This window comes from Maylandia zebra, linkage group LG18 (assembly GCF_041146795.1).
Source record: "Maylandia zebra isolate NMK-2024a linkage group LG18, Mzebra_GT3a, whole genome shotgun sequence".
NCBI classification, from domain to species: domain Eukaryota; kingdom Metazoa; phylum Chordata; class Actinopteri; order Cichliformes; family Cichlidae; genus Maylandia; species Maylandia zebra.
This window is the reverse complement of record NC_135184.1, coordinates 2,008,407-2,032,902: the sequence shown is the minus strand read 5'-3', so window position 1 is coordinate 2,032,902 and position 24,496 is coordinate 2,008,407. Positions and strand designations below refer to the sequence as shown.

At 41.9% G+C, this 24,496-nt stretch overlaps 1 protein-coding gene across 3 annotated transcripts in view; it reads right to left on the bottom strand.

The window, feature by feature from the left end:
• Positions 1 to 3,367: 3,367 nt before the first annotated feature.
• The window catches only part of LOC112430831 (NACHT, LRR and PYD domains-containing protein 12-like), a 61,558-nt gene continuing 40,429 nt past the window's right edge, over positions 3,368 to 24,496 (bottom strand). For all 3 annotated transcript variants that reach the window (XM_076876653.1, XM_076876652.1, XM_076876654.1), the window contains exons 8-12: positions 22,480 to 22,653; positions 21,940 to 22,113; positions 21,392 to 21,565; positions 13,587 to 13,739; positions 3,368 to 5,611 (exon numbers count right to left, since the gene is read on the bottom strand). In XM_076876653.1, coding sequence (XP_076732768.1) covers positions 5,596 to 5,611; positions 13,587 to 13,739; positions 21,392 to 21,565; positions 21,940 to 22,113; positions 22,480 to 22,653 — 691 coding nt within the window. In that variant the 3' untranslated portion in view covers positions 3,368 to 5,595. The remainder of the gene's footprint in view (positions 5,612 to 13,586; positions 13,740 to 21,391; positions 21,566 to 21,939; positions 22,114 to 22,479; positions 22,654 to 24,496) is intronic.

Genomic DNA, 24,496 nt, shown 5'->3' with positions numbered 1-24,496 from the left:
GAGCTATTGTCTTTATGTGACCTTCTACTCATGGTTTTTTCTTCATGTTCAGAGCAGAAATGTTTTTGTTAAGACACTGGATGTTGTGTTTTTCTCCACAATTTTAATTATAAGCTAGATATATTTCTATTAATGAAATCAGTTTGCTAACAGCAACAGGGATGAGTCAGTGAGTCAGTTGGGCTTGTGAATCATGATTCATGAGTCAGTAAAGTGATTCTCGAGTATTGAACGATTCGTTCATGATTCACGCATCACTAGAAGAAAGGGGATGTAGACAACTCTCTGGCTGTATCCCAATTCAGGGTCTGCAGCCTTAAAGTACGCAACCTCAACGGTCCTCAAGGGCCGCGTACTCAAAGACCGCTAAGGCCGGAAGTGCGAGGCTTGTGAAATGGGACGGTCTAGCCACCGTAGCGCTGCCCAGGTTGCCTAGCAACCATGATAGCTGGAAACGTGTGGTTGACAGAAATGAAGGACATATTTTGTTTGTTCGTTTGTTTGTTTCTACATGAGCTTTGTGTGATTTGATAAGTATCTGAGGCTGAGACCACAGGACTGTAAAACATGATTGTTGGGCTTCATATCTGTACTGAACAGTCATTTAAGATTAGTTAGTAAATAACAAATAGTTAATGTTGTTCATGAGACTAAAGTCAGTGTAAATATTATATGGCCAATATTATAGTTATTATACTAATCATTATTAGTTATTACAGCAGTGAGTTTGAACTCTCAAATCACTTCTATTGTCAGATGTGACATGTGCAGGTACACTGGTACAGCACATGTGAGTGAAATTCATGTGAGTGAACTCTGTGTCAAATACTGAGCTTCAGTAAAGATTCAAGTTGCAGCTATTTATATGTCCTATCACCGTAAATCTTCACTCAAAGACACTCAAGTATCTTTGACAGTGTATGTATCATATATAAGAGACAAATATTGTTCTTTTAATATGTTGGCATTATTACATTTGGCTCAATGCTTACATACATGTGTAAAAAGAAAATGTACGAGCTGTGATAGCTGTGTCTGATAGAATTAAGAGTAGACTGATATATGAAATATTCCTTTATTGGGTGAGAAAATCAGACCATGTCATAACTGCTGTAAGTCACACAGAATAGATATCAGAGCCTTAAACAGGCTGACTTCTGCTAAATGGGTCAAACTGGGCAGAAAGTCTACAAACACATAACATCCTTATAGAATATGATGTAACACTATAGATCAACTTAGCTCAGAATATATAAAGCATATAAACAGTTACAGCAATATGATGCAACAAACACAGCAGCTACTGATCCAAAATACTCAAAGCTTCATAGAACTGAAACCAACATTTATTTTAGCTCCATTCTGCTGCAGATACAGCCTTTAGGTTTCTGAACATTAAACTTGTTGCTGCCTTTCATAGTGTGTAGCTTGAAGGCCCTGAGTACTTTCTCCCACACTGGAAACACTGGGATGATCACATTATTTGAACATTACCTAATAAGACTGATTCAGCACAGACAGTCATGTTAAACTTTCCTAGCAGTCCTTCACAAACAGGGAACAGTCTGTCTATTCTCTCCATCTGTCAGCTGCTGCTGGCTCTTCCTCCTCCTCTTCCTCACACACTGCTGAGTTTGTCCTGGTGGATCATCAGGGGTGCAAAGCCTCACAGATGATGTGCAGCAGTGGGTCCCTCAGTCTGTCCTCACTCTGGACACTTGCAGTCGTCACACATGGAAATCAAATGTGTGATAAGCTGCAGGATTCAAACACAAGTGTAACTTATAAACACATGTTCATACTTTTATTCCACAATCAGAGAGAAAGAAACAGAGAGAGTGCAGGACAGACAGACAGGTGACAGTCTCAGGTGTACACACTGCTACAAACAGGAGGATTTAGTGTTTGTGTTATTACGAGTGTAAACAAGAAGAGTTCCCAGATGGTGCAGTGGACACATGTGTGACTGCTGTGATTAAAGCATCTTTCTTTCAGCTTAACGAGTGAACCGTCAGCTCGTTCAAACACACGTTAAAGTCCGTTTGGCTCGACACCACCGAACAGAAGCAGCAATATAACACAGCTAACATTAACAGTGCAGTGGATCCTGCTTGTGCCGTGATGTTCAGGACTGCAAACCGAGCAGCATCACTGACTTTCAGCTTGTTGTGTTTGTGGATATATGACTGACTTTAATTATCCATAAAATCATCACATTCTCTGTAAGATGAAGGTCGACTATTGAACGGCGTATAAAGTAGAGGCTTTAAAACAAAGTAAAGTACAAACATCGCTAATGTCACATAAGTTTGCCGACATGTGGCCAACAGTAATGTTTTAATGTTCCTCATTATTAAACATTTGCACATAAATAAGTCACATAATATTCAGTACTTACTTTTCACAGTTTACTCTTCGGCCGCTCCGCTTCTGCGGCAGAATTTCCACACCGACTGCCGCGCTATGAATTGTGGGATATATAGGACCATGAAGTCTACACTGCCACATTCTTAAAATTCAGGGAAATGAAGGATGCATTTGAGGGCCGCATTTCGAGCAGTCTTTGAATTGGCACAGCCTTCAGCGCGCCACTGTGACGTAATCGGCCTTAAAATGCAGCCTTTAAGGCTGCAGACCCTGAATTGGGACACAGCCTCAATCCAGCGACTGCACACTTCGGAGTACGCGCAGTTCGCATACCACGTATGTGCCATACGTGCCGTGCCGTACTAGGAAGTACAAGAAGTGCGGAAGTGCAAGGCTTGTGAAATGGGACGGTCTGGCCTACGTCGCGCTGCTCAGGTTGCCTAGCAACCATGATACTAACTGCGAGAAATGTTTCATACAGCATTGTTTGACAGAAATGAATGAGAAAAAAAATGTTTTTGTTCATTAATTTTTTTTTATGACATCACTTTGATTAGTTGAGTATCTGAGGCTGAGACCACAGGACTGTAAAACATGATTGTTGGGCTTCATTTCTGTGCTGAACACTCATTTCAAGATTAGTTAGTAAATAATAATTAGCTCATGTTGTTCATGAGACTAAAGTCATCTCACTTTGGTAATGTAAATATAATATGGCCAATATTATATTTATTGTCAGATTATTATGATATATTACAGCAGTGAGTTTGAACTCTGTGTCAAAGATTCAAGTTGCAGTTATTTATATGTCCTATCACCTTAAATCTTCACTCAAAGACACTCAAGTATCTTTGACAGTGTATGTATCATATATAAGAGACAAATATTGTTCTTTTAATATGTTGGCATTATTACATTTGGCTCAATGCTTACATACATGTGTAAAAAGAAAATGTACGAGCTGTGATAGCTGTGTCTGATAGAATTAAGAGTAGACTGATATATGAAATATTCCTTTATTGGGTGAGAAAATCAGACCATGTCATAACTGCTTTAAGTCATACAGAATAGATATCAGAGCCTTAAACAGGCTGACTTCTGCTAAATGGGTCAAACTGGGCAGAAAGTCTACAAACACATAACATCCTTATAGAATATGATGCAACACTATAGATCAACTTAGCTCAGAATATATTATACAGATGTTGTACCTTTAGATGTACACTCTAAAGGAAACAGTAACAAACTCTTTTTATTTTTTGTTGACAAGATCAAAAAAATCAATGCTAAATTCTCCGCAAAGCTTTCTTGTTCTCCGAGTGAGGCACTCCCTTCGCATTCCTGGTCAACTGTGACATTTGATGAAATAGCAACACTACTTCAAAATTTTAGACCTGTCTCCAAGCTCCCATTTATGTCAAAACTCTTTCAGACGGCAGTTGCTGTCCACCTTACAGCATACTTGGAAAAACACAACATTTACGACCATTTCCAATATGGTTTTTGTAAATTGTATTCCACTGAAACAGCACTACTAAAAGTCACTAATGATATTATGATGTCAGCATAACTCTGGAGAATACACAGTCCTAGTCTTGTTAGACCTTACTTCAGCCTTTGATACAGCCAATCATACCATCCTGATTAACAGACAGAGACCTGGTTGGGATGTCTGGCTCTGTTCTAGACTGGTTTTCATCTTACATAACTGATAGGAGTTTTAGTGTGTCTACAAACCAGATCATGTCGGAATCTACAGAGTTGCTGTGTGGAGTTCCTCAGGGCTCCGTGCTGGGACCTATTCTGTTTTTAATATACATCCTTCGTTTAGGCCAGATAATATGGCAGTTTCCTGATGTATCTTATCATCTTTTTGCTGACGATATTCAGCTATATTACTCATTTAAGCCTTCTGAAGGCTTAAATCATAAGCCTTCATAAGCTTATGAAGCTCTCCGCTCTGATTGACTATTTAACAGACATCAAAGAATGGTTGAACAACAATTGCATACAGGTAAACCCAGACAAAAGAGAAACTTTGATTATTGCACCAGACAGTGCAATACCTGATATTAAACAGGTGCTTTAGGTTGCACACAGAAGCATAACCTTAGAAATCTAGGTGTTATTTTTGATTAAGCTTTTTCTTTGGAGGGACATTTAAATCAGATAGTAAGAACCTGCTTTTTTCACTTGAGGAACATTTCATAACTTAGTCCATCGTGTCAACAAGTGAACTCAAGATGAAGGGCTAGCTCGTCTACAGGTTGTTCGAAACTCTGTTGTGAGGCTACAGTCGAACAAGGAAGCTCATATGACCCCTGTTTTAAAGTCGCTACACTGGCTACCAATCAGATTTAGGTTCCACTTTAAAATTCTAGTTTTAACCTTTAGAGCATTACAGGGACAGGCCCCTCCCTATATTGCTGATTTGGTTCGTAAACATACCTCTTCTCATAACCAGAGGTCATCGAATCAAAACCTTTTAGTGGTCCCCCAATCTCGTTTTAGAACTCTTGGGGACCGATCTTTCCAAGCTGTTGCAACCAGACTGTGGAATGCACTTCCCCGATTTCTACGGTGTTTGGACTTGGTGGAGACCTTCAAAAAGCAGCTAAAGACATTTTTATTTCAAAAAGCTTAGACCATTGTTTTTATGATGTATTGATGACTGTATTGTGTTTTCTTACCTTTCTTGTAAAGCACTTTCACAGGCATGTGTCACAAAGGTGCTATATAAATAAACTTTACTTACTTACATTTTGTTAATAACATTTCAAAGTATTTTAGTTAGATTTGCTGAAAAACCTTGCTTACAATTGTAAATAAAAAAGTATAATCCTGTACTGACAGGAATTATAATTTGCACAAGCAGACTTCCTACTGTAGTCTTACATGAACCTCTATGGTATAAAATGAAGTCACTTCAACATAATTTATGCAATGTGTACTGTTTACATAGCTGTAAATGTTGCTGTATCATAACTAAAAAACAATCTGTAGTTATTCTGGTCTTAGAATAGGGTATTTAATCATAAGGATGAACATAACGCAGGTGGAGAAGTGTGGAGCAGAAGGATTTGAAGATTCTTTTTGCAGCTCTGCTCTCATTCCACCTCCCAGTAAGATGCTCAGTCACACCATCTCTGTGCACAAGCTGTTGATATTTAAAGTTCTCTGGATCATCAGGACACAGCTCGTCCGCTCTCAGCACCCTCACCATCCTCTTTAGCATAACTTCCATCTGCAGAGAGAAAAAGAAAGAACCGAGGTGATAACTGAGCTTTTCCAGAGATTAAGTTAGGGATGCAGCAGATCCAGTACAAAGAGCAGAAGGGACCTCAGGCTTACTCATAGCAGCAGTGGAGCAATGTAATGTAGTCAGATTCCTTTCATGCCAAGGCAGAGGTTCCCAGAGTGTGGGGCTCCCACACAGACGCAAAGCAGGAGATGAAGCATCGCCAAATATGTTTCCAAACCAACTTCCTTCCAAGCCAAAGACTAGAAAATATGGTGAAGCATATCTTCCCTTTGGCTTCACCTGCACAAGTGCCAAGTATTGACCCTGGTTCTTTTAATAATAATAATAATAATAATAATAATAATAATAATAATAATAATAATAATAATAATGGATTGCATTTATATAGCGCTTTTCTAGACCCTCAAAGCGCTTTACAATTCCACTATTCATTCACTCTCACATTCACACACTGGTGGAGGCAGCTACAGTTGTAGCCACAGCTGCCCTGGGGCAGACTGACAGAAGCAAGGCTGCCATATCGCACCATCGGCCCCTCTGGCCAACACCAGTAGGCGGTAGATGAAGTGTCTTGCCCAAGGACACAACGACCGAGACTGTCCGAGCCGGGGCTCGAATCGGCAACCTTCCAATTACAAGACAAACTGCCAACTCTTGAGCCACGATCGCCCATTTATTCTTTAGAGTGGACAGAGAAGACGCAGACTCAGAGTGGTCAAAGCATTTATAAAACTTTTGCATTACCCCAACATAAATGTCATGCATCCCTCCAATTGTATTCTTCAATGTTCTTGTATTATTTTAAACAATGTTTTAATGCCTTCCAGGGTTCTGATTACAGAAGCATCTCGATCAGTATTCTTGGGAATGGAAATGACACATATTCTTTTCCATTCCCAAGAATACTGATACACACATATTCTTACAACCGGCATAATTAATTCCATCAACAACAAATAAATCAAACAAGTAAGTGGATCTTTTAAATAGCACCTGGCGTCTACGCCGGGCTGTGAGCTGTCCTGCCTTATTTCCTGAGACCCCCTTTTCACCCAGCATGATAGTACAAACCCACTTTTGACTTCCCTCACTGTAAAATCAAAACAGGTATAGTTAGCTTTTCTTCAGGTAAAGGTCCTGGATTAGTTTTATTGTCAATTTATGGAAGCAGTCTGAACACAGTTGAGCAGTTACCTATTTAAACAGCACTTCTGGTTATTTTAACCCTCTCAAGGCAGGCGCTGCCGATTTGCAACAGTTAGAAACTAACAACCTGATTACCCCACATACATATTTTATGAGTTTTTTTTTACTCAGAAGTACCACTGCAGGACTTGGTTGTGCATTAGCAACAAAAAGTTTAATTTGAGCCTGAGAGGGTTAAGCACACAACCAAATCCATTTTTCTTGTAAAACGAAGGGGGGCCTAGCACAAAAAGTTTGGGAACCACTGGGCTAAGGTGTTGTAGTAAACACAATGAATTCGATGCTCAAACAGAAAAAGATTTTAGTGATAGACTTCTTACTGTTCCTCTGAAACAGAGTCTATGTTTTCATGACTATGTCATCTATTTCTAAAATACTGGTTAATAGTAACTTTATTGACCTTAATGGGAAATCGATTCAATCATCAACAAAAGTGCAATGTCCAGCAGTGATGGCAAAAACACATATGGTTTAGTGCTATTAAGCATGATCATAGCAGAAACTGTTTCAGATGAAACGTTTAAAAACTCTCAATCTCCTTAAAATTGCAGTATTAAAAGCTGCAGGAAAAAAGTCAACAAATGGGTGCTGGGCTTTGGGCCCATCAAGATGACGATATAGGAAATTTAATAAAGTGACTACAGAAAAATCTACAGACAGGCTGTTTCACTGAAGATCCAGAAGGACCTCCCTTGAGTATGAAATAGTTTGTGAGTGACAATGAGTCCAAAATACAAAACCGTTTAAAAAAATTTAAAAAGCACAAAGGGGCTGCTTTAACATTTCCTTGGGGTCAAAATTAGATTAAAAAAAAAAAACCTAAAGCCTGACAATGAAATAAAATAATAAAAAAAATCACAATGACAGACAGGGACAGCCTGCTGGGCACCACAAGAGCACACCCTGTCCTCTCTATTAGCTGATAAATTAAGATAACGATGATAACCTTTATTAGTCACACTGTTGAAAAATTCAATGATTATAGTAGGAGAGTGGACAGAGTGGGAATAAAGAGATGCAGTATAACCTAACAACAATAATACTATCCCAAAGAAAAGGAAGAAAAATGTACACAAGATAGAAAAATAATTATTATTTTAAATGCAATTCTCAATTATATTGCAAAAATATAAGCGGGTGAAAGGGGTTACAAGGGTGCTGACAGAGACCTTCCACAGTTAACTCTCCAAGGCAACAGGTTAACCTTTTAGTAGAATCTGGTGTTACCAACCAGTGATCAGTCAATAAACTCAGTTGCTAATAAAATAAAATTGCAAGACGCTATCTAATAATTGAATAACACAAGCGATTTGCAATGTGAAAGCAATGGTCCTTATATTGATCTTTTAAACATCCATTTCTGTTGTCATCATGTTGTCCTGTCAACTTGTTTGGTAAAGATTTGACATGTAAAGTAGTTGATCGCCATTATCTCAGAGACATGTGATTTGCTTATAACAAGTGAACAGAATCTTGCAGAATGAAAGACTCCCACAGACTGTTGAATTCCTGTTTCTGACAAACTGGCGAAGCCTGCACAATGACTACATGCTACATGTAACAGCAAATGGGTCTGAGGGAGCTGATGAGCAGTTTGAGAAAATAAATGGTACAGGAAAATGAGAGGGTATGAATGAACAGTGTGCAGCCACTGAAAAAAGTTGCTAAAGAATAAATGACAGCATTTCATGTGTTTTTATTTCAAAACATGAATAAAATGATTGGGTGTTTGGCAAATAGGTGTGCAAAAGTGCAAGCATTACCTGTCGTGATAAACTATTCACCCACACAGTGGGAAAAAAAGGTGGATACATATTTTGTTGCAGGAAACCAAAAGGCCTTCCTCTACCTGCAAGCAGTAGCAGCAGGTGGAAAGAAGTTCTAGCTTCACGTGAGCTTGTGGGCCATCCAGACTTAACCCTTCGCCACATTCTGTGTCACTGGTCCTTCTACAGTGAAAATTATTATTTACTAGCTGCCATTTTCACATTGTATTACTGAAAAATGTAGACGTATTTGTAGACTTCGCTTAAAAAAAAAAAAAAAAAAAAAAATCAAATCTAAGAAAAGCCGGCACAGTTCTGGAAAAACATTCTTCGGACAGATGAAACCATCATTCTGGTAGAACCTTTACCAGAATGATGGCAAGAAAAAAGTATTGAAGAGATGTGGAACAGCTCATGATCCAAAGCATACACATCATCTGTAAAACATGCCACTGGGACATTAGCGTTTTTTGTTGATGCGAGACAGGACAGAAATGGCTAAATGAATTCTGAGGTGTTCAGAGTTATACTGTCTGCTCAAATCCAGCATAATGCAGTCAATGATAATGACCCAAAACATACAGCCAAAGCAACCCAGGAGTTAATTAAGCAAAGAAGTGGAATATTATTTAATGACCAAGTCAGTCACCTGATCTGAATACAACTGAACATTTCACTTCGAAGACTAAACTTTGGACACAAAGACCCACGAAGAAACAGCAACTAAAAGCCGCTGCAGCAAAGGCCTGGCAAAGCATTAAAAACGAGGAAACCCAGCATCTGGTGATGTCCATGAGATCAAGACATTAGATTCTCATTGCCACTAAAAAGTTTTCAACCAAGTATTAAAAATGAATATTTTATTTTCAGTTATTTAATTTGTCCAATTACTTTAGAGTCCCTGAAGTGAAGGGACTGTGTTAAAAATGGTTTAGTTCCTCAAATTTTTATATAATCTTTTTGTTCAAGCCACTAAATTAAAGCTGAAAGCTTACAATTCAATTGCATCTGAGTTGTTTCATTCAAAATTCATCGGGGCAATGTACAGAACCAAAATTAGAAAAGTCGTCTCAGGACCTTACTGTATATAAGGTTTATACACAGGGAGGGGCTAAATTTTCAAGGGGAGATGAGCTGTATGCCTCTTTTGTGTTAGCATATGACAAACTCAGTGTTTTATTGACTCTGGTTGAACACGTAACATACTGAGTAAAGTGGAGTTCAGGGAGCCAAGATGAGATGGCGGCGCGCACAGACGCAGCGGCCCGGAGCTCCTACACTTTTGCACTTTTGGTGGTACTGTGTATTATTTCACACAGTCTGGGGTTACTTCAATACAACAGAGATGATCTACTACAACTAAGCCGTGGAGATCTTCAACTAACATCCGAGTATCTCATCCCCCCGGAGATCGTTAAGCAACCCCCGGGGCTACCCGCAACAGCAAGCCGCAGGAGGAGACGTTGCGAGCGGAGGCAGAAGAGAGGCAAGCGGGGAGGCCTGTGGGCACGGCTAAAGACTAGTCCGTTTAAACCACCACTCCCGATCATATTCCTCTCCAACGCCCGTTCAATCCGTTACAAACTGGATGAAATACGACTGCAGATCGCCACTCGACGGACTTTTAATAACTGTTCGTGCATGATTTTCACTGAAACCTGGCTGGACAGCGCCATTCCCGATGCGGCTATCGATCTAGCAGGCCGCACCGCCTATCAAGCCGACAGGTCTGCGGACTCGGGTAAGAAGACTGGCGGGGGGCTGTGCATCTATATTAACAACCTTTGGTGCACGAACGTCACGGTAACGGAAAAACTGTGCAGTACAGAGGTAGAACTGTTGGTGTTAAAGTGCCGTCCATTCTATCTCCCTCGGGAATTTTCTGCCGTTTACATCTGCGCTGTTTACATTCCACCGGATGCTAATGCTAAGCTAGCGTTAGCACAATTGAGCAGCAGCATCAATAACAGCCTGGTAGCACACCCGGACAGTGTCTTTATTGCGGCTGGGGATTTTAACCACGCGGACCTGAAATCTGTACTTCACAATTTCCACCGTAATGTGAAGTGTGCTACCAGAGGAGATAGAACGTTGGACCAGGTGTACACCAACATGGCGAATGCGTACAGAGCCCAGGCTTATCCCCACCTGGGTCTGTCAGACCATCTCTCCCTTCTGCTACACCCAATATACACACAAAAGATCAAGAGCACTGGGATTACAACCAAAACCGTGAGAACATGGCCGCAGGATGCTATTCCGATGCTTCAGGACTGTTTCCACTGCACAGACTGGGATGTATTCAAGGTGCAGGACACTGACAATCGTGTCGCATTGGACAGTTACACCTCCACTGTCTTGGACTACATCTGTTTCTGTGTGGACAATGTAACAACTTGGAAACGATTCCGTGTGTTCCCTAATAATCCACCCTGGATGACACACGGAGTTCAACAACTTATTCGAACAAGGAACAACGCTTTCAAATCCGGGGACCAGGAGGCATACAGTGCTGCCAGGGCCAACCTGAGAAGAGGCATCAAGACTGCCAAGCAGCAGCACAGGAGGCGTATCGAGGCCAGGTTTGAGAACAACACAAACCCAAGGCAGGTCTGGGAGGGCATCAGGGCTATCACGGACTACAAAAGAAGAACACCATCACCCTCAGCCGACAGTTCTACTCTGGCTGAGGATCTAAATCTCTTTTATGCCCGTTTTGATAGGGAGAACACCGACCCTGTCCTGTCCCCTCTCCCCTCAACCGACCCTGCTCCGGTCCTGAGCACTCATGAGCTGAGGCGTGTGTTCCGGAGCATTAACACCAGGAAGGCGGCCGGGCCGGATGGAGTGCTGGGCCGGGTGCTAAAAGACTGTGCTGTGGACCTGGCGGACGTCTTCACCTCTATATATAACACCTCGCTGTCCTGTTCACTGGTACCATCCTGTTTCAAAGCAGCAACCATCGTTCCCATCCCAAAACAGTCAAATGTCACATGTCTGAACGATTTCAGACCTGTGGCACTCACCCCCATTCCCGCCAAATGCCTGAAGAGACTGGTCATTAAACACATCAGAGCTGCTTTTCCACCATCCCTGGACTCGCACCAGTTTGCATACAGGGAGAACCGGTCAACCGAGGATGCGATTGCCACAGTGCTGCACACATTACTGAAGCACTTGGAACACAGGAATACCTATGCACGGCTCCTCTTTGTAGACTACAGCTCGGCTTTTAATACCATCCGGCCATACAAACTCCGTCCCAAACTCCACCAACTGGGACTTAACTCCTCTCTGTGCAACTGGATTGTGGACTTCCTCACTAACCGTAGACAGAGTGTCAGAGTGGGTAAGAACACCTCTTCCACCCTTGTGGTCAACACCGGTGCCCCACAGGGGTGTGTTCTGAGCCCTCTGCTATACACTCTCTTCACCCATGACTGTATTTCCTCCTGCGCGTCCAATCTCATTGTTAAGTTTGCCGATGACACTACAGTGCTCGGACTTATATCCAACAATGATGAGACAAACTATAGGACAGAGGTGCAACAACTAGAGTCATGGTGCCACGACAATAACTTGGTCTTAAACACCAAAAAGACCAAGGAGATCATTGTAGATTTCCGGAAGAGGGGTCATAACAACCATCTGCCTCTCTTCATTGGCAGTGAGGCGGTGGAGAGGGTGAGCAGTTTTAAATTCTTGGGGGTAACTGTGACCGAGGACCTGTCCTGGGGCAACCATATCACCTCAGTTGTACGGAAGGCCCAACAGCGCCTCTACTACCTGAGGAGACTGCGGAGCGCACACATTCCCAGATCTCTGATGTTGAACTTCTACAACTGTGCCATCAGCAGCGTTCTGACGTATGGATTTCTAGTGTGGTTCCCCAGCTGCACCAAGGCCGATCAGCAAGCACTCCAGCGGGTGGTGAAGGAAGCTGGCAGAATTATTGGAACAAGTCTGCCAGAGATCAGTAATATCTTCCCCACTCGCTGTCTGAGGAGGGTGCACAGTATCCTGCGGGACCAACATCACCCTGCGCGCCACCTTTTCCATCTGCTGCCCTCAGGGAGAAGGTACAGGTCTATACAGGCCAGAACATCCAGACTGGCCAACAGCCTGTATCCACAGGCTGTGAGGCTCCTGAACTCTCTGCCCCCCTCTCACGGACAATAACCATATCCAACTTCTTAATAGCAATGAACTGGTCTGCATTGGTGCATCATATCTTTATTCTCTTCCCCCTCCTGCCCCCCCCCCCTCTTTCTTAAATAGATAACTATCATATCTGATATCATATCTCACAGTACAATAATATTGAATGGGTTGCATTGTTGTATTTTGTCATGTTTCTCAGGTCTTTGTCTGAATTTCTACGAACATTATTGCTAAGGATTGTCTTATTGCATTGGAGTCACACTGGGTTAAATATGTACACTTGGGTTTTAAGGGGTATTTATTATTTTCTTCTTTTTTTTTTGGGTTGTATGGAAGCCCCAAACGCAATTTCATTGTTCTTGACAATGACAATAAATAAATAAATACTAAATACTAAAGTCACCAGAGATGAGGAAAAAGTGCACAGAGATGCCCTGTCTGCAGTTTACTAGTGACAGATGGGAGAACATCATAGCCTTGTAAGCGGGATTTAGCATCCCCCCTTCTGCTGAGCAAATATCCCTCAGTAAGTAGTCTCATGCTACTACTGCGTCTACTGCTCAATTCTTGAGTGGTATTGTGCTTGCTGTTACACCATAATAAACAAGAAGGCTGTCACTGAATACATGTGATTGAAACCACTGACTTAAGGATACATACACACATAATTCCTTGACTTCACAAGACGTTCTGCTCTGTATAGAGACCACATGGTAACTAAATGTAATGGGAACTTCCTGGGATAAGTGATTTGTGGGATTAAACACAAGATCATAACAAACGTCTGTCACATTACAGTAGTAACAAACAGTAAGTGAACTGACCTGACAGTCTCCAGGAGACCACACAACTCCTTCACATGTGGATCGTCCAAGTTGTTGTCTTTCAGTTCCAGATGTTTCAGATGGGATGGGTTGGACTTCAGAGCAGAGACCAGAAAAACACAACTGATCTTAGACAACCGGCAGCCATCCAATCTGAATAAAGAACAAAAGAAAAAGTTTGGACACATCTTCTCATTTCTCATTTTCCATCCTTTGCTTTGTTGACAGTGCTTCAAATCCTCAGCCTTCTCTCAATGAGCTTCATGATGTAGTCATCTGAAATGACTGAATGAAACTTCACAGGTGTGCCTTGTCTGGGTTCATTTGTGGAGTTTATTGCTTTCTTAATGGGGTTGGGCCCATCAGTTGTGTTATGGAATACTCAGATTTGTACACAGCAGGTAGCCCTCTATGACAACTGTTACAGTGGGGCAAAAAAGTATTTAGTCAGCCACCGATTGTGCAAGTTCCCCCACCTAAAATGATGACAGAGGTCAGTAATTTGCACCAGAGGTACACTTCAACTGTGAGAGACAGAATGTGAAAAAAAAACTCCATGAATCCACATGGTAGGATTTGTAAAGAATTTATTGGTAAATCAGGGTGGAAAATAAGTATTTGGTCAATAACAAAAATACAACTCAATACTTTGTAACATAACCTTTGTTGGCAATAACAGAGGTCAAACGTTTACTATAGGTCTTTACCAGGTTTGCACACACAGTAGCTGGTATTTTGGCCCATTCCTCCATGCAGATCTTCTCGAGAGCAGTGATGTTTTGGGGCTGTCGCCGAGCAACACGGACTTTCAACTCCCGCCACAGATTTTCTATGGGGTTGAGGTCTGGAGACTGGCTAGGCCACTCCAGGACTTTCAAATGCTTCTTACGGAGCCACTCCTTTGTTGCCCGGGCGGTGTGTTTTGGATCATTGTCATGTTGGAAGACCCAGCCTCGTTTCATCTTCAAAGTTCTCACTGATGGAAGGAGGTTTTGGCTCAAAATCTCACGATACATGGCCCCATTCATTCTGTCCTTAACACGGATCAGTCGTCCTGTCCCCTTGGCAGAAAAACAGCCCCATAGCATGATGTTTCCACCCCCATGCTTCACAGTAGGTATGGTGTTCCTGGGATGCAACTCAGTATTCTTCTTCCTCCAAACACGACGAGTTGAGTTTATACCAAAAAGTTCTACTTTGGTTTCATCTGACCACATGACATTCTCCCAATCCTCTGCTGTATCATCCATGTGCTCTCTGGCAAACTTCAGACGGGCCTGGACATGCACTGGCTTCAGCAGCGGAACACGTCTGGCACTGCGGGATTTGATTCCCTGCCGTTGTAGTGTGTTACTGATGGTGACCTTTGTTACTTTGGTCCCAGCTCTCTGCAGGTCATTCACCAGGTCCCCCCGTGTGGTTCTGGGATCTTTGCTCACCGTTCTCATGATCATTTTGACCCCACGGGATGAGATCTTGCGTGGAGCCCCAGATCGAGGGAGATTATCAGTGGTCTTGTATGTCTTCCATTTTCTGATGATTGCTCCCACAGTTGATTTTTTCACACCAAGCTGCTTGCCTATTGTAGATTCACTCTTCCCAGTCTGGTGCAGGTCTACAATACTTTTCCTGGTGTCCTTCGAAAGCTCTTTGGTCTTGGCCATGGCGGAGTTTGGAGTCTGACTGTTTGAGGCTGTGGACAGGTGTCTTTTATACAGATGATGAGTTCAAACAGGTGCCATTCATACAGGTAACGAGTGGGGGACAGAAAAGCTTCTTACAGAAGACGTTACAGGTCTGTGAGAGCCAGAGATTTTCCTTGTTTGAGGTGACCAAATACTTATTTTCCACCCTGATTTACGAATAAATTCTTTACAAATCCTACCATGTGGATTCATGGATTTTTTTTTCACATTCTGTCTCTCACAGTTGAAGTGTACCTCTGGTGCAAATTACTGACCTCTGTCATCATTTTAGGTGGGGGAACTTGCACAATCGGTGGCTGACTAAATACTTTTTTGCCCCACTGTAGAATTCATATTATGGAGAGAACCAATCATCTAAGTAAAGAGAAACCCCAGTCTATCATTACATCAGTCCGGAAAATTGCTAAAACTTGGAATGTGTCCCCAAGTGCAGTCGCAAAAACCATCAACAAAACTGTCTCACATGAGGACCACCCCAAGAAAGGAAGACCAAGTGTGACCTCTACTGCTGATGATAATTCATTTGATTCACCAGCCTCAGAAATCCCAAGTTAACAGCACCTCAGATTAGAGCCCGGATAAATGCCACACAGAGTTCCAGTAGCAGACACATCTCTACATCAGCTGTTCAGAGGAGACTGTGTGAATCATGGTCAAAAAGCTGCTGAGAAACCACGACTAAGGAAAAGCAACAAGCAGAAGAGATTTATTTGTACCAAGAAACACAAAGAATGGACATTAGACCAGAAGAAATCTGCGCTTTGGTCTGATGAGTCCAAATTTGAGATCGTTGGTTCCACCTGCCGTGTCTTTGTGAGACACAGAAAGAATTGTCGGTCTCTACATGCTTGATTCCCACGATGAAGCATGGAGGAAAATGTGTGATGCTTTGCTGGTGACTCTGTTGGGGGTTATTCAACATTGAAGGTGCACTGAACCAGCATGGCTACCACAGCATCCTGCAGCGACATGCCATTCAATTCGGTTTGTGTTTAGTTGGACCATAATTTATTTTTCAACAGCACAATGATCCCAAACACACCTCCAGGCTGTGTAAGGGCTATTTGACCAACAAGGGGAGTGATGGCGTGTTGCACTAGATGGCCTGGCTTCCAAAGTCACCTGACACAAACCCAATCGAGGTGGTTTGGGATGAGATGGACCGCAGAGTGAAGGTAAAATGGCCAACAGGTACAAAGCAGTAATCAAAGCAGGGTGTCACTATTTTGAAGAATCTAAAATATAAAACATGTTTTGAGTTATTTCACACTTTTTTTGTTCACTACAGTTCAATTTTTCAATTCAATTTATTTATACAGCGCTGAATCACAACACTCGCCTCAAGGCGCTTTATATTGTAAGGTAGACCCTACAATAATACATAAAGAGAAAAACCCAACAATCATATGACCCCCTATGAGCAGCACTTTGGCGACAGTGGGAAGGAAAAACTCCCTTTTAACAGGAAGAAACCTCCGGCAGAACCAGGCTCAGGGAGGGGCGGGGCCATCTCCTGTGATTGGTTGGGGTGAGAGAAGGAAGACAGGATAAAAAACATGCTGTGGAAGAGAGACAGAGGTTAATAACAGATATGATTCAATGCAGAGAGGTCTGTTAATACATAGTGAGTGAGAAAGGTGACTGGAAAGGAAAAACTCAATGCATCATGGGAATCCCCGGCAGCCTACGTCTATTGCAGCATAACTAAGGGAGGATTCAGGGTCACCTGGTCCAGCCCTAACTATATGCTTTAGCAAAAAGGAAAGTCTGAAGCCTAATCTTGAAAGTAGAGATAGTGTCTGTCTCCTGAATCCAAACTGGAAGCTGGTTCCACAGAAGAGGGGCCTGAAAACTGAAGGCTCTGCCTCCCATTCTACTTTTAAATACTCTAGGAACAACAAGTAGGCCTGCAGAGCGAGAGCGAAGTGCTCTAATAGGGTGATATGGTACTACAAGGTCATTAAGATAAGATGGGGCCTGATTATTTAAGACCTTGTATGTGAGGAGCAGGATTTTGAATTCTGGATTTAACAGGAAGACAAAACAGGAGAAATCTGCTCTCTCTTTCTAGTCCCTGTCAGGACTCTTGCTGCAGCATTTTGGATTAGCTGAAGGCTTTTCAGCGAGTTTTTAGGACTTCCTGATAATAATGAATTACAGTCGTCCAGCCTGGAAGTAATAAATGCATGAACTAGTTTTTCAGCGTCACTCTGAGACAGGATATTTCTAACTTTAGAGATGTTGCACAAATGGAAGAACGCAGTCTTACATATTTGTTTAATATGTGCGTTGAAGGACATGTCCTGGTCAAAAATGACTCCAAGGTTCCTCACAGTGTTACTGGAGGCCAAGGTAATGCCATCCAGAGTAAGAATCTGCTTAGATACCATATTTCTAAGATTTTCAGGGCCGAGTACAATAACCTCAGTTTGATCTGAATTAAGAAGCAGAAAGTTAGCGGCCATCCAGGTCTTTATGTCTTTAAGACATTCCTGCAGTTTAACTAATTGGTGTGTGTTATCTGGCTTCATGGACAGATAGAGCTGGGTGTCATTGTTCTTTCTTTGTGATTTTTTTATGTTTAAGTCGTTTAGGGCGATTGTGGCTCAAGAGTTGACAGTTCATCTTGTAATCAGAAGGTTGCCGGTTCAAACCCCGGTTCGGACAGTCTCGGTCGTTGTGTCCTTGGGCAAGACACTTCACCCGTTGCCTACTGGTGGTCAGAGGGCCCAGTGGCACCAGTGTCCGGCAGCCTCGCCTCTGTCAGTGCGCCCCAGGGTGGCTGTGGCTACAATGTAGCTGCCATCACCAGTGTGTGAATGACTGAATGTAGTGTAAAGCGCTTTGGGGTCCATAGGGACTAAGGCTACGTTCACACTGCAGGTCTTAATGCTCAATTCCGATTTTTTGATCAAATCTGATTTTTTCTCTGCTCGTTCACACTACAAATAAAATGCGACAGCAAACGCGCTCTAGTGTGAACGCTCAAAGTGGCCCGCATGCGCAAAAGAAGATGTCACACACAACGCGCTCTGTTTAGACCCAGAGCAAACAGTATTGTTTGACAGATGGCCCTTAATATAAAGACTTCGGACTTTACGTTTCCCAATTTTTGCTTTAAGTTATTTTGTTATTTACATAATAAATAATAATTATCTTTATTGCTTTTTTAGAGGAGCGGTGCTTCAAAGGATAGCTGCAGATTTCTGTCAGAATCTGCTGATTATACAGTACAAATAAAATGTTCACATTTCTCCAACGTTGTCTTCCCAACAGTTTCACTGACACCTACACTGGATGGCCAGGAAGCGTTCGCGATGTCTTCTCAGGCGCTGATAATTAGCGTCTGTCTTGTGTCAGTGACGTAAAAGATGGATTTAATGCGACGTGACCATCAAACAGCAGTCGCTTTCTAAAACATCGGATATGTATCGGATTCAGCACCACATACGAAAGTGACCCAGATCGGATTTGAAAATATCGGATTTGTGCTGTTCACACTGTCAGACCATGATTGGATATGGGTTGCATAGGGTCAGAAAAATCGGATTTGATGCGCTTTCGCCTGCAGTGTGAACGTAGCCTAAGTAAAGCACTATACAAATACAGGCCATTTACCATTTTAGTATGTTCTTTGCCCGTTTGGGAGCTGACACAGTCTCTATGGAGATGGGTTTTTGGGGGGTAGCAGGAGGAGAGAAGCTGCAGAGAGACGTGTAAGACTGCAACTCTGCTTCCTGGTCCCAACTCTGGATAGTCATATTTTGGGGGGTTTAATAAATTTGTCCATATTTCTAGAAATGAGAGCTGCTCCATCCAAAGTGGGATGGATGCCGTCTCTCCTAACAAGACCAGGTTTCCTCCAGAAGGTTTGCCAATTATCTATGAAGCCCACATCGTTTCTGGGACACCACTCAGACAGCCAGCAATTTAAGGAGAACATGCAGCTAAACATGTCACTCCTGTTCTGATTGGGGAGGGGACCAGAGAAAACTACAGAGTCCGACATTGTTTTGGCAAAGTTACACACCGATTCAATATTGATTTTAGTGACCTCCGATTGACGCAATCGGGTGTCATTACTGCTGACGTGAATTTGAATTTTACTGAATTTATGTTTACCCTTAGCCAGCAGTTTTAAATTTCCCTCAGTGTCGCCTGCTCTGGCCCCTGGAAGACAATTGACTATGGTTGCCGGTGTCTCCAGCCTCACATGTCTCAGAACACAATCGCCAATTACGAGAGTTTGATTCTCGGTTTGTCGCAGAGGGAAAAACAATTACACATGAACAGGCTGGTAGCTGCGGGAGAGCGCTAACTATGTTACCTTTGGCTGCACCGGCTACAGGGGCCTGGCTCTAGCTACAGGTGTATCAAGGATGTGAAGCCCAGTCTCCAATTCAGTAATCCTGGCCTCCAGAGCTGCAAATAGGCTACATTTATTACAAGCATCATTACTGCCAAAGGACGCAGAGGAGTAACTAAACATCTGACACAATGAGCAGGAAAGTGCAGGAGAGACAGGTGAAGTAGCCATGGTGCTAGCGAGTCAGCAACAAGCTAAGTTATGCTGGAGAAACAGTAAAGACATGGTGAGTGAATACTTTGGCTATAAATTAGGGAGTGAGTACACAGAGGTGTGCTTGAGATAAAGCACGTGAACATTACACTATGAAATAAGATGCTATATAGACATTTTAAATTAATTTGGCTACGCAGATAAGCTACAGAAAAATAAACACACCATTATGTATCAGAAAAGGAACACTAAGTGATAATCTACCACAGAGTGTCAGGGGCTTCAAGGATTTGCACTTTGTCTTTTGTGTTGACCATTCAGTTTTCCCAGTTTAGTTCTAGTTAGTTTCTCCCCACTGTGTATGTGCCTTTTGTTTTTGTACCTTTGTACCTGGTGGAACAGCCAACAAACCCATTCCTTCTTGCTCTGCCTCCCCAGCCCCCAAAAGCAATAGCCACTGCACCGAGCAGTGGAGGGCGGTACCGGAGTGCTCACTGATGGAGGTGGGATAGGTGTTCCACGTCGCTGTAGCCCCACAGTTCTGGTTGTGAAGAAAGATGGGTCTATACAGTTCTGTGTCGACTATTGTAAGGTGAATGAAGTGCCATGGTTTAATGCCTACCCCATGCCCCGGGTCAACAAGCTCCTGGACTGCTTAGGCATTCCTAAATTTTTCACGTCACTTGATTTAACCTAGGGCTACTGGGGGTCCCTTGTTTGTAGAGCCCAAGGAAAAAACAGCCTTCTCCACTCATACAGAAACATCTGTATTGAATAAGGCCTGGAAGTCCTGAGGTCAAAATGGGAGATGCCCCCTAGGGTGGTGAAAAATGGCCAAGCTAAGATCCTGTGGGACTTCCAGATACAGACGGACAAAATTGTGGTTGCTAACCAACCGGACATAGTGGTGGTAGACAAACAGAAGAAGACAGTTGTAGTGATAGATGTAGCTATCCCAAATGACAGCAACATCAGGAAGAAGGAACACAAGAAGGAGAAATACCAATTGCTCAGAAAAGAGCTGGGGAAGACGTGGTGAAGGTAACAGGAATAACAGTCCAGAAGAGCGCAGTCCTGGGAACAGCTAAGATACTACGCAGGACCCTCAAGCTCCCAGGCCTCTGGTAGAGGACCCGAGCTTGAAGGATAGACCGCCTGGAGGGACGAGCGGGGAATTTTTATATAGATATATATTTAAAAAATTAATTTAGTATAAGCTTTATCAAAAATATTGGCAGCGGCCAGTGGTACCCCTCAGCCTCCTAGTAGTTGCACCTTGCACCTTGTTCTTCAGTTATGGCATTCACAAGATTTTCAGAAGACCTGGCGTTTGATCACTGCCCTTCAGGTCAAGGTCATTGAGATTCAATCTCGTCTAATATTTTTAGCAGATACACCTAAGGTGTCTATTTCAAGCAGTTACATCTCTTCATTCGCATTCACAAATTTGGGTGTCCATGCCGGTGATGACAATACCCCATCAGCCTTTTACAGCTGAGGGGTGAACAGAAAACATTAGCAACAACAACAAAAATAATAGTTTGGTATATATGAAGTTTAGAGGTAAAATTTGAACTAACCTCAAAGTCTCCAGCTGACAGTTTGGACTCTCCAGAAAACCACATAGCTCTTTCACTCCTAGATCCTGCAGGTCGTTGTAGCTCAGGTCAAGATATTTCAGATATAGGGAGTTGGACTTCAGAGCGGAGACCAGAGCCATACAACTGATCGTTGCCAAGCCACAGCCCCAGAATCTAAATAAAGAACCAGAACATCAATGGTGTTGTGGTCCATGATTCATCTTAATTTAAAAGGTTATTTTAAGGGTAAAAAAAAAAGTAAAGAAAAAAAGCCCAAAGCTATAAGGTTTGTATGTGTGTATGTATAGGTGTGCAACTGTCTGTGTTTTAAAGACTCAGTATCTCACACATTTATTTTGATGTCACACTGAAATACATAGAATAATATATTCAATAATGATGATAGTAGTAGTAATAATAACAACAGTAATAATCCAAATGTTCTCCCTACATCAAACTAAAAGAAAATATACAGTTTTATAGATGGAAGTCATGTATATCAATGAATTACAAGACTTGCAGTTGTAACAGACTTTAAGTGAACTGACCTCAGAGACTCCAGTCTACACCCTCGGCTCTTCAGAAAATCACATAGCTGTTCCATTCCAGAATCATGTAGGTCATTACGGCTCAGGTCCAGATATTTAATAAGGGAAGGGCTGGACTTCAGAGCAGAGCCCAGACAATCACAATTGATCGCAGACAAACCGCAGTGATACAATCTGAATTAAGAAAAAAACAAATATATTAAAAAAAATTAATAATCCATTACGATGTGTTCAGGTTTTTAAGTGTGAAGCTCAAGATTATTATATCCCAATAAAGCAGTGACTTTCTTTTTCTGTTTCCTGTATGATCATTTTGTTAGACTTCTAATGTCAGCAAAGATCAATTACATGCTGCTTACTGCAGTCAATTATCTTAGTACATAAATCAATAAATGCAATTTCTTTTGTGAAGTCAAACTACATTTAGGAAAAAAGACATCAGAAAATGATCAAAAGAACATTTCCAGTTCTATGATTTTAAGTTATGTACATAGATTAATTATAAGATTTACAGTAGTTACAGACCATAAGTGAACTGACCTTAGACTTTCCAGTCTACAGCGTGGACTCTCCAGAAAACCAGAGAGCCATTTTACTCCTGAATCCTGCAGTTCATTGTAGCCTAAGTTCAGATGTTTCAGATGGGAGGGGTTGGATTTCAGAGCAGAAAACAAAGCAGCCCAGCTGATTTCTGACAAACTACAGTGTTCCAAACTAAAGAAAGAAAAAAAAAAACAACACATTGATAAAATCACTGATAATCCAGTCCAGGGCTCTAGACTAACTTTTTGCCACCTCTCTCTATCTGCCTGCACTTTCAAATGTACACGCATAGGCCAACAGGAATATCTGGACCACAGCCAATCAGAGAGGTCCCGCCCCTGACTATATCTGTTTGGTTTAGACCACGATATGGACATAATGTGTGTCTGTTGTTGACAACATGGAGTTGCGGAGTTTTTTCTTTTTTTAGTCGCACCATTGAGAAATTAAGTCGCATATGCGTCCACACTGGTCGCACTCTAGAGCCCTGCATTCAGGTTTTAGAAAGTGGAGACATTTGAGAACGTTGAGCCTTAGTGTTAAGACAGAGTTCAGTACTAAAGCTGTGAACACACTGGAAGTGATGTGGTGAACAGCAAAGTGTCTGCAGTAGGAAGTATATAGCCTCTGCCACACCAACAACATTTTGTTTATGTTTGAAAAAGTGTTTGATATTACTGCAAACTGGTTTAAAGAGCTTGGAAAGAAAAGCGTCTGAACTTCTTGGGTGACCCATCCCCATTTTCACACCTTGGCTCATGTGATTATGCAGAGGATCTATAGGGGATCCATGACCCTCTTGGGGACACCCCATACGGCTTAAAATCTGGGACTCTCCACCAATTACTCTTAGAACTGAAGAAGCTTCTCAAATAAGAGGTGAAATGTCTTCAAGCAACTTAAAGACGCTTTTCTTTCCAAGCTCTTTAGACTACAATGACCTGGATGACTGATAACCTTCGCAGATACTGCAAACTGTGGTTAAACTGAATCAACATGACTAAAAAGCTTCAGCTGCCTGTAGTGAGCTATAGACGCACTCTGTATGTGTACACATGAGAGAGAGAGTAAGAAAGGACTAAAAAGTAGCTTGTCTACTTTTTGAACCATATGAAACTGTCATTTTAGGTGAAATTGAGACAATCTCAATACATTTGGTAAATAAATAAATAGTAACTCTCACTCTGTTGGTTTGAATCCCTGTTTAGTGGCTGGCATTTGCAGCATCTGAGATGGCATGAACACAGACATAACAAAACAAAAACTGTACTAAACAAATAGTAAAAACATTCGTTCCTCATCCATATGCAGCAGCTCTGTGATGGTTTCCACAGGCTCAAGAACAGCATTCAACATCAGCACATATATAGTACCATGTAAAAGTCATTTCTTTACATTTCAATTCAATTCAGTTTTATTTATATAGTACCAAATCACAACAACAGTAGCCCCAAGGTGCTTTGTATTGCAAGGTAGGCCCTACAATAATGCACACAGAGAAGGACTCAATAATCATATGACCCCAAAATAAAAATGGGAAATGGCTGCATAGCCATTGCCAGATGCATTCCAATTATTATTGCACGGTGGATTACAACATTAAAGTACTTTTCTGCATTCATAATTCCACCAATTTTGACAGGATCTGCAGTACCACTTGCTGAAATGCAGCTCACAAACCAAGACAGAGCTTCCAATATGATTTACAGAGGCTACAGACACTCAGTATTGTACCTGTTCTCCTGACCACCTTCATACACAATGGCGAGGATGTAAACCAAAATTTTCAAATTGCTGGATCACCCCCATCCCCATTTATTAAGGACAGGGCTTTCAGATACTTTTTTTTTTGCAGCTAAAAACTTTCAAAAGCAAGCCCCGAATGAGCACTTTTATTGTATTACTGAAGAGAAGATAATATTTACATGTAAACTGGATCATGAGACATTTACTGAAGACATTTAGTGGGAATAAATACTAATTTATTCAGTCTCTCTCTTTATGTGATTTAATT